This window comes from Trematomus bernacchii, unplaced genomic scaffold (genome assembly GCF_902827165.1).
Source record: "Trematomus bernacchii unplaced genomic scaffold, fTreBer1.1, whole genome shotgun sequence".
Taxonomy (NCBI): domain Eukaryota; kingdom Metazoa; phylum Chordata; class Actinopteri; order Perciformes; family Nototheniidae; genus Trematomus; species Trematomus bernacchii.
The window spans coordinates 943,274-954,128 of NW_022987720.1; the positions used below are offsets into that span (position 1 = coordinate 943,274).

The following is a 10,855-nucleotide window of genomic DNA, read 5'->3' on the forward strand; positions in this document are numbered from 1 at the left end:
CATATTGTAGAAGTAGCGTCCTACTATGGTCTAACTCTAAATCTTTCTTTATTCTTACTTCCTAATATGGCTGCTCATTGGTGAGCCAAGAAACGGTGCTTAGTTTTAAAAATGCCTGTTCAATCTTTGTGGAGGAGGCCTGACTCAAAGCTGTAAAACAATCCAGTAACAACAGACAGAAAATAAACATTGCTCTGTGAAGATTATAATTATATTCTCATGAATTTATCAGAAATTATTAACAGTCTCAATAAATCAAATAAACAGAGGAGACATTCATAATTGTTGGAGATACTTGGCTGCTTTTGAACTCAAACTGAGCAGGCTATTACAGTTTATTTAAAAAAAATACACCCAGACACTTCAATACATTGACTTTTTAGCCAATTACTCCATAAAGAAAGTTAAATATTTCATTCAACCACATCAATCAGAAAATAAAACACAATCCAACAAATTATTTTGTCATTAGTGTATGTATCAGATGCCAGAGACAAGTTTGGCATACCGAGTGAAATAGTAGAATTTTTTTTATTTTTATTATGTTATATTCATAATTCTGGGTGGGAAAACAACTTGAGAAATAACTGCACACTACTGCGTTGTATCATAAAGATTCTGTTTCCTGTTGGAGCATTTCTTTAATCTGTACAGTTTTAGTGCTAGTTGGGGCGTGTTCAGAAAGCTCTGAAAAGCTGGTTTGGCATGTATCCCAGGTGGAGGAAGGAAGATTGGGCTTCCCTCTCGAGGTTAGCCAGTTCCAGGACCGTTGGTGCCAGAGCATCCACGTGACCCTTGTAGTTACCACCTAGGCAAGGGCAACCGGTTTGTTAGTCATGCTCAACACAACTGCAGTGGATGTATCTTTAGCAAAGTTACCAGCAAATCTATGCAATGATTATGATAAAAAAAAAAAACTACCAATTTGTAAGCAGTTTAAAACATACCTCCCAAAACCTTACGCTGACCATAGGTGACCTTTCCATCAAAGTCATCCAAAGGTACTTTGATGTCTGGCTCGCACTGTGTGATGGTGCACTTCAGATGCTCCTCAATATCTGACAGGAGCTGTGGAGAGAGGAAAGGGAATAAAAGACACAAGTAGAATAGAGAATCCACAATGGTTAGTGTGGAATTATGTCATAAGGGTCAAAAGTGTGTGCTCAAGCTTTCAATGCTTCCAAATTATAGCAAAACTTTTCTGCTCATAGGCGTTTTACTTTGAATGTTTGCATCTGCTTCCTATCAAATCACTAAAAAGCCCTCTGCTGAATCAGTTGTATATCAAATTACAGATTTTCCTAGCTTGATTTAGTTTGTTTCTGCATCTTTGTTCACCTCTTTCTCTTTGTACCAGATGGTGCAACCTCCGTCCTCCTTCAGTCGCGTGTTGTAGCAGCCTCTGCCTCTGTTCGCACAAACGTGGTACCACACCTGCACATATGAAGAAAACATTTAATTTGAACTTCTTTTAAAAGTGATGTGTTAAAATGAATTAGAATATTTCTGTATCTCCGCTACCTTCTCCTTTTCCATAGCAACCAAGGAAATGGCCAGTCCCATTCTGCAAGTTAAAAGCAAAAGGAAAAAAAATGTAACTAAAATGTAATTATTTTCAGTTAAATCAGTGTAATGAGACATTTTAAAAGGTATATTGTGTGAATTTACAAACAAAACTAATATGGTGACAGAGGAAAATAATAATTGCATCTCCTCTTCAGCCAAAATACACAAACTCAGTTAGTCTCAGGTTGTCAGCGCTTACCTCTCGGCTCTTCCGACTCTGCCGATACGATGGACGTAATTCTGCTTCTCATCTGGCAGGGTGACGTTAATCACTGGAGAAAGATGAAGAGAGCGGTCTTATATAAAAACATTTATGATTTTGTGATGACCGCCGGTCCGTTTTATTTTGAAGATCTGAAATATTTACCATACGGAACTCCGTGGACGTCAATTCCTCTGGCAGCTACATCTGTGCAGATCAACAGCCTCACTTCTTTTTTCTGTGAACACAAGAAGATCTTACAACATAAATAGACTGGTTGTCATCCATAAAAAAAGGTATCATTAAGTTCTTGTTGTTTTACCTTGAAACGCTCCAAGTTAGTCTTCCTCTCATTGGGTTTACGATCACCATGGAGACAAACGCAGGACAACTGGTGGCTTTTACTGTCCGGACCTAAAGAAAAGACACCAAAACTGAGTGTTTATTCTGATTTTTTTTCATAGAAATTTAGTCAAACATCAATTAATTCCTTATTTTATATGTGTGTGTATGTCTAGTAATGGCTGCAATTCTCAGTAGTACTCATACCTCCTCCTTGCTGAATGAAGTACTGTTCCATGTTGTCGCAGTCGATCTTGGTGCGACAGAAGATAATGGCCTGGTCCATCTTGTGCTCTTTGATGGCCCTCACTGTGTACTCGCCCTTTAGCATCTTGATGGCTTCTGACCACATTTCTAAAAACACAGACAAACACTCATTTTTTCTTCACCATGAATTTTCCCTGAAGGAAAAAACGCTATACCATTCCTGTTGTTGTTTATGTAAAGCACATTGCTCGTCTTAGATTATATTTAACAAATAAAACAAGAGAATTACATTTTAATGGTCTTAACAGTTCAGCCCTTACCCGCAGAGTTTGCTCCTGGTCTGGTGTTATCTTTGGCATGGACCTCATCAGTCTATTCAAAGCAAGGAAAAAAAACTGTTAACATAATCTAAACCGAGATAAACAATTTCCAGCATTATAACTCAAACCATATCAGTATGAAGTGTTTCTTTAGGCCAACATGAGGGACTCACCCGGACGTGGTTCTTGCCCAGGCGCTCCCAGAGGCGGTCGTTCTTGGGATTGACAGGCACAACCACATGGTGCACACTCTCAGGCACAGAGTCCTCCCCCTTCAGATCCACCCATGTGGGAAAGTGCATGATACGCTCAGACAGCTTCTTCACGTCGAACGAATGCAGCGTGGCTGAACAGACAATCACCTGGAAGAAAAGATATCAACTGAGATAGTTCACTTGGGCTTCCCCCTGCTTACGGCTATCAAATGTTTCCTTGCTTTGCTAGCTGGTGAGCACAAACAAGCATCGTTAACATATTCTTTTAATTAATCTGCACTTCACATATAAAACGTTTTCAGAAAATACCCCAAAATTGCTTTGACAGTCATCCAAGTGTGTTGTTTTGTGCTTACTTTACTGTTTAAAATTGTCTGAAAAAAAGGATATAACTGATTTGTTGTCACATATGTGATTTATCTGAAGTGTTACCTGCAGTCTCTTGCCATCAGAGGTGACCTGAGGGATTTGGTTATGAATCCTGTTGATAAAGTCTGTATAGCCTGCGGACAGAAGGCCATCCTGAGGGATACAGGGAACACAGAAAAATGATGAGTGACTTCAGGGATGGTTAAGCTATGAAAATCACTGATTAAACATTAACTGTACTTTGTTGGATGCAAAAATGAATGCTTCTGATTTTAAAAAGGGAAATACTCAAGATGTGTTGTACATACACACTCATCCAGGACGAGAAAGCGGACTTGGGACAGACTGAGCTTCCCGGTGGATATGAGGTCGTCCAGTCTTCCAGGTGTTCCCACGACAATGTCAACCTTATTAAAATTTGACACAAAAATCAGAAACAGAAGAGGCAAACAAGGCAAAAAATATCTGTTAGTTAAAACTACTTCAAGTGTAAACTCAGTTTGTTTGGAGACGGTACATGTCACATACCCCATGTTCCAGAGCAGCCATCTGGTCCTTGGCAGGCACACCACCAATCACCAACAGGTTCCTGTAAGCCACATCAATACATTACTGCATTACTGATATCAACATTTAAAATTGATCACTGGCTCCATCTGCTGGTATAAAACAAAAATGTCATCAATAAAAGATAATGCAGGGAAATATAAAAAGTATAACACTGTTAAATGTGCAGAATGTATATTTTTTAGGGCTGTCAGTTGATTAAAATATTTAATCGCATGATTGTCCATAGTTAATCGCAATTAATCGCACATTTTTTATCTGTTCTAAATGTACCTTAGAGGGATATTTTTCAAGTTTTTAATACTCTTATCAACATATGAGTGGACACATATGCTTTATATGTTTGTTTATTATCATTTGAACAATGACAAATATTCTCATGAATATTAAACACAACAACCTCTGAACATTACAAATATTCGCCTCAATTCAACCTGGAACCTCTCTCATACAATAATACTGTGTGTGTGTGTGTGTGTGTGTGTGTGTGTGTGTGTGTGTGTGTGTGTGTGTGTGTGTGTGTGTGTGTGTGTGTGTATGAATGTGGAGACACTGTGATGGATCGTTGGAGCTATGTGCAGCTCAAGGCATATATGCTCGAACGGGAGCTGCCTGGACGCAATCATGTTGCGCGTACTATCCGTGCCGAGTGTGCTGACTTTTCGTACAATGTCCCACTGTCTGGCTACCTGCATAAAGTCAAGTGCTCGGCGCAGTTGTCGGCGAAATGTCATTGAAACAGCTCCTTATATCCGTTAGCGCAGCTAGCTAGCACCAGATGCTAACAACAACACGTAAGGTGTGCCTCGCTCGCGCGAGTCGCGCCACACATACACACTCCCTCCCGGTCCTCCCGATGGCCAGTCCGGGCCTGCGTGGAAGTATGGTCTGCCACAAGCAGGCGGCAGGAGCGGGGCTGTCAGCATCAGCTTGTAGATGGTATTTTACACTCGATGCGCTCTGAAACTACGGCGGCCGAGGACAAAAAATACACATGCGTTAATCGCGTTAAAATAATTAGTGGCGTTAATGCGTTATTAACGCGTTAACTTGACAGCCCTAATATTTTTAGATATGGCTCAGCATAAATCCTACACAGGAAATGGTTTTCCGATGTTTGTCAAATCCAGTGTTGTTAATACCTCACTAAAGTCATACCTGAGTTTGGGGTTATCCACGTATTTCGCACATTGAATGACATTGTTGAGGGTTTGTTCGGCCAACTCTTTAGATGGCTCGATGATCAGGGCTTTGGGTGAATTGGATGTTGCTTTCACCTGACTCACTTTGGCACTGCCTGCACAAAGAGAGAAAAGAGGGCTAATCAATGCAGGAATATATCAGTTACATTAGCAATGGTAAAATGACCGCTCTGGTAATATGATTTAAAAATGTCTAGCGAAAGAAGGCTTTTATTGTGAAACTAACAATTGTTTTATCTAAATTGTCTCTGGCAGTGGCGAGCCGTGACTTTTATACCTAGGCCCTCTGACCCCCCCCTTCCCTCGAAAAAAAAGAAGAGTTATTACGTCACAGCGTATACTTCAGCGGAATATCAAAACAGCGGCCCGGGGTGCAAAACGCATCAATGACAGCGACCCTCTACCACACAAAACAACACCATACCTATCATAACAGGGCACCCACAGCCAAGTAACAATTACAAATGAATTAAGTCGGCACGGCGGCCCACATTAAAAATGACTTAGGCCCTTTGATGATCAAATCAATTAAACACAAAGTCCATCCTCCTGTCCTTTTGGATGAAGCACTTGATGGCGGGGTCATGCAGCTGATCCTTTGCCACTCCAATTTATCATTGTAACTCAATCTTGAAAATGACTCGGTTAATAATTTCGCAACGATGTCATCACTATCACTGAAGTGAGCCATCATGAACAAACTTATGCTAATCATAAATCTATCGATCATAAATCTATCGATTAGATTTATGATTAGAAAATAATAAAAGTAGGGTAGACGTGTGGATATTATCCGGCTGAACAAAACGTGCATTTATCTAACAGGTTCGTTTTCCACAGACCTTATTTCGAGCTATTACATCCATGAGAAATCCCATTGCTTTTCTGTCGAGGGAACCCGAGCGCAGCTTACTTCCGGGTTTTAGGACGCGTCACTGCACCACTTTATACACATGCATAAACCTCACAGCGGGCCGAACTTGTCATAAAGTCCCCGAAAATAAAGCCCACCCATTTAGAGGAAAGATATGATTGGTCAATTGTACTGTCATTTGACATTACTCTCTCATTGAGTTACTATAGCTGGCCCTCTGTGAATGTACAGAGGGACCAACTAGCTCTCCCGTCTACACAGTAACTCGCAGACACGGCATTTTACCCTTCACATTCCAACAGAAACTGAACAGGCAGATTCGAAGGATTTATTTCTTTGGAAATGTTATTTTAAATACAATTAAATCAAGTTATTTTGGTAAAACTAATGAAAAATGTAACAATTTTTTTTTTTTAATGTTTTCAAATATAATTTTTTAGAATATCTTAGGCCCTCACAGAGGGCCTAGAGGGCCCTGACGGCTCGCCACTGGTCTCTGGTTAAGGTGTATGATTAACACCTTAACCAGAGACCAGTGATACATTCGGTATCTGTTCTTTTTGCATATGAAATAAGGTGGTATCCACACACCTGCCTGAGTAGATTTGACTGCGTGGCCCTCTGGCGCCTGGTCCATGGCAACAAACCCACTCTTGGGGGCATTTTTAAAGTCTTCTCCTCCAAAGTTGAACTTCAGCTCTGCATTCTTGAACACAGATAAGAAAAAGAGCCATTTGTATGGTGTAAAACTGGCACCTGTTAGTTTTTTTAATCCAGCATTACTTTGATGTGATACCTTTAGAACGCAGGAGGCAAAGAAGGGCTGACTCTTCAATTGTTGAGGGATCTCAAAAGCCACACCCAGGTCATTACCTGAAGAGAAGACGACAAGAAACATGAGAAACATTGCTATAGTGCCCCAATTAGTTAATGATAATAATATGAATGATAACTACTAGGACCGCACCATTTTTAGAGAAGGACATTTGGCCCTTGTCTACATCCAAGTAGCATCCAATGGTATCATGCATGGTAAACTCCTGCAAAGAGACAAAATAAGAAAATGAAAACAAGTTTGAAAAAGGATCTCAGAACTGTTTACATATCTAAATATTCAATAAGTAATAGCTACCTCTCCATAGCTGTCAAACTGCTTGTTGTTGGATTTCTTCCCAGTCCCACCAAAGCCAAAACCATACTTATCAGTTCCTGGAAAGAAATAAAGATTACAAGATTAAATATGTTTTCTAGTCAAATAGTTTATTATAGACTGAGTATCTTGTACAGCATTAAGGGGGCATACCCAAGTCCAGGGCTGCCTGACTGGTGGACCACCCAATGCGACATAGACCCTGGTCATGGCAGGTCACCTCATAGTAGTACTTCCCTGGACAAATAAAGACATAAATAAGAACCGGCAACAGTTGCAAAGAAATAAATGCTTGTTCATTTTTGTAAGACAATCGAAGAAATGGTTAGTTCCCCTGTGAAATGCGAATGTTGTCATGTTGTACCTTTGGTAACCCCTTTTGTTGAGCGACAGCCATGCCACTCTTTGAACTCCCTGCTCTGGCAGCACAGTCCATCTGGACCAATTGCTGTATGGGTAAAAAGCAAAAAGAGCAGAGCTTTAGGTTAGAATGTCCTTAAGTGAATGTGATATTACATGCTATTTTTTCTCTGCTTACCAAAGGCTGGGCTGCGGTCATAAGGATTCATCTGCCAGTTGTTGAAAACTGAATCAAAAGAAAGAAGCAAGCAGGTTAAATATCTGCAGGGCACAGCACACCACACCACTTTCATACTTTGTAATATAATGGATCCTCAATATGAAACTGGTCTTTTGAGATCTTTAAGTCTAGAAAGTTCTGTGCAATGTTATGAACAGTTTTTAGCTGATATGTTAGACATACAGAGTGCAAACAAAAACATAATTCATATTAGGGGGTCTCACTAGTTCCTCCAGTCTTGATGGAAGCTCTGCCAGTCTTGCCCTCCTGCTCATCCTTCAGGGTCTCATACACAATCTGGATCACTGGCATACTGAAGGCCTGTGGATTAGAAATGATTACACATACATTTTGTAATGTTTCCAACTTGGTCTGATGTTTAAATGCAAACTGTAGATGTTAGTTGTATTATAATCTGAGTGGCTGTCAAGTACTTACCCCTGTTTTACCACTACCAGTTTCTGCTGCCTAAAAAGGGAATAAAAGAGGAAAATGAGACAGAAACTCGCAATGTTCACATTTGGAATAAGAAATAAAGGAGGAGGCCTACCATAAGCACATCTCCTCCACCAAGAATAAGTGGAATAGACTCCGCCTGGATGTCAGTAGGTAGTCTGAAATGCAATGATTGAAATACATCAGTTTAGTGTTAACTGTTAAGCTCATGGCAATTTCTAACACGTCAAAACAATATGCACAGATATCACAAAACAGACGTATATTTTTGCCAAATAAGCCTGAATGACTTACAGCCAGTCTAGCTCTTCCACAGCCTGCGCTATTTCAGGCATAACACCCATTTCTGTTGAACAAAATACATATTTAAGGTTTCACTTCACTCACGTGGTTTTTAAAATTAAAGTAATGTTGAATTCATGCAACATGAACACGGTTAGATTGATAAATATTCTTACCCGAAAACGCTGCCATTATTGCTGCTACGAATGTAACTTATACGGATGTTAACGTGTTCGGCTCGGTGCAACTCCTTTAGTGGTCCTGCAAATAAGCCTTGTATAATTGGTTCCGGTTGGTGAATTAGTTCGTAAAATACGTTAAATATATCATTGCTAAATATACAAGGAGGGCTACGACAGCATATATGTATGTGTTTAAACATCATAGTATTTAAGTTATTATCAAGCCATGAGAATACTTAACTTGGGCTGTAAGCTACATTTTCCAAACGCGATTCCCTGATAAATATTGTCCAGTGCTGCTCCCCGTAGACTTTTTTTGACAGGCTGTTCAAGTAAACATGGCTGAGGAAAGCCTGATAGAAGGCGAAGATGAAAACATTTTTGTACGATTTACTTGTTATTAACGAATAGCCGGCAGAGACAGACACTCAGGTTGGTCAGACTGCTTTATTCCCGTGTTTTTAGTTAGGTACGTGGTTATTTTGTTGAACATTTATCTGTAAAGATCACCATTTTTCCCTAATCTTACTGTCGGAGGTGCCAGAATCATGATCATCAGACCTGGAAAGTGCTATATATTAGTGTCTTTAATGACATCCTATGCATTATTGGGGTAAGAAGACTGATTTGTATGTCCTATATGTCCTTGTCTACAGTGCCTAATCTTTAATATAGAATGTGACAAGAGACAGATGGTCCATCAAATATGTCATTACCACAGGGTTACCATTGTGATGCTTACTAACTGTGATATATTTCTTACAGGGCCATTCCGTCTAGTCTTGCACTACTTGTGGTACAGGTACGTTTATCAATATTATGCTAGCAGGTTTACATTACTTATTTTATAATTATTATGTAATGGACTGACATGCCACATACAACTGTGATTCATGGTGCTTATGAATAGTGTGACTTTTAGAACTGAGTTGTCTGTCTGTAGACAGCTTGTAATCAGCTATCTTTATGAATGCAAAAAAGGATGTGCATTTTTTAAGCACAGACCATGAAATCTTACTGATTTTTGGTTTGGTACTTCAAAAAAGCTACACAAATATGGGTCTTAAGAATAACAATAATACTAATATAACTTTGCTTAGAATGTTTCCTATCATGGTGGCAGTCTTTTATATTTGTATGGTTATTTAAAATGACCATAATAGCCGCACTAACACTGAACACAGTACAAATGATCCAACAAAGTCGGCTGAATTCCTTCCACGTGTCGTAGTACAGTAAAAACATGCAATGATGATGAACTTTCAAATGCATATTTAGTTGCTAAACAAGATTGTAAGAATCAATTTCACCAAATCCTCAACTGCACAGCAAATCAAATCAATCCAATAACACCAGCGGTGGCAAAATCTCCACTACTTGCACACTAAGAAAGGCAGTTTACAGGACTGATAAAACTCAAAACAAAAATGCACAGTTCATAATGTTTACATTAAATAACCCCTCAATTCAATAAATAAATAAAGCTGATTTCATGGCTAGTACTTTTATAGTGTTATGATGATGATTGTATTACGTATTTTTATTTAATTTAAGAACAACCTTTCTAAAGTTTATTTTATTTCAATGAAAACTAAAAAAATACATTATTTAATTTAATTTATTTCATTCAAGTGAGTGTAATTTAATGTGTCTACATTTTGGGTATTGTATTTGTAATGTTACTGAATGTGTTAAGTTAATTGATATCTTCTTTATTTGAACTTAAACACATATTTAAATTATAATTAATTTTAATAAAAAAATAGTCTCATCTATGCTAATATATCTCCCACTCACACTTTAATGTAGTGATCAATGTTTTACATCAGATTCACTGACTTTTCAACCAATCACTCTAGACACAGTGATTAAGAATGATGTCATCCATAGCAACAGGTTGGACCCGTTGCTTCTCTTTTCCCTGGAGGTCAGTCCCTCAGTAAAAGTTGCTCTCATCAGCTTTGTGAAAGTTTACTGGGAACTTTTACCCCTCATTAAAAAGACTTCTAAGTTAAGTTATAACTGTTTAGCTGTTTCTTGTTCTGATTCATTAACATGTAAATCCTTGATTTGTTTGTTTGTTTCTGTAAACATCAGCCCCTCCAGCTCGTGTCTACACACACACACACACACACACACACACACACACACACACACACACACACACACACACACACACACACACACACACACACACACACACACACACACACACACACACACACACACACACACACACACACACACACGAATACTTTATTTGGTTCCACAAATTATATTACATAAGACAGGGAATCAAATATCGGGGCTAAGCAGCACAGAACACTTAGGGGAACACATA

The 10,855-nt window shown here is 39.0% G+C and overlaps 1 protein-coding gene across 5 annotated transcripts; it reads right to left on the bottom strand.

Moving 5' to 3' along the window:
* Positions 1-203: 203 nt before the first annotated feature.
* LOC117493513 (ATP-dependent RNA helicase DDX1) lies at positions 204-8,588 on the bottom strand. Of its 5 annotated transcripts, XM_034144106.1 has the most exons (26): positions 8,509-8,588; positions 8,345-8,396; positions 8,145-8,208; positions 8,033-8,062; positions 7,819-7,915; positions 7,553-7,600; positions 7,379-7,462; positions 7,168-7,251; positions 6,997-7,073; positions 6,832-6,904; positions 6,661-6,737; positions 6,456-6,570; positions 4,947-5,085; positions 3,750-3,810; positions 3,530-3,628; positions 3,285-3,374; positions 2,811-2,999; positions 2,638-2,689; positions 2,318-2,464; positions 2,091-2,182; positions 1,934-2,006; positions 1,766-1,838; positions 1,522-1,564; positions 1,339-1,434; positions 948-1,068; positions 204-808 (listed from the first exon to the last, which is right to left on the bottom strand). In XM_034144106.1, exons 1-26 carry the CDS (start codon positions 8,522-8,524, stop codon positions 678-680), a joined length of 2,223 nt encoding a protein of 740 aa, XP_033999997.1. In that variant the 5' UTR covers positions 8,525-8,588; the 3' UTR covers positions 204-677. The 5 variants fall into 5 exon arrangements, with proteins under 5 accessions (XP_033999997.1, XP_033999998.1, XP_033999999.1 ...); XM_034144107.1 differs by lacking the exon at positions 1,766-1,838 and having other exon boundaries at positions 1,939-2,006; XM_034144108.1 differs by lacking the exon at positions 8,345-8,396 and having other exon boundaries at positions 8,509-8,574.
* Between the last annotated feature and the right edge of the window lie 2,267 nt (positions 8,589-10,855).

Coding starts and splice junctions, on each gene's coding strand:
- LOC117493513 (XM_034144106.1), bottom strand. Junction 8,209..8,344: donor GTGGAAGAGCTAGACTGGCT/GTAAGTCATTCA, acceptor ATTGCATTTCAG/ACTACCTACTGACATCCAGG. Junction 6,738..6,831: donor AATGTCCTTCTCTAAAAATG/GTGCGGTCCTAG, acceptor TCTTCTCTTCAG/GTAATGACCTGGGTGTGGCT.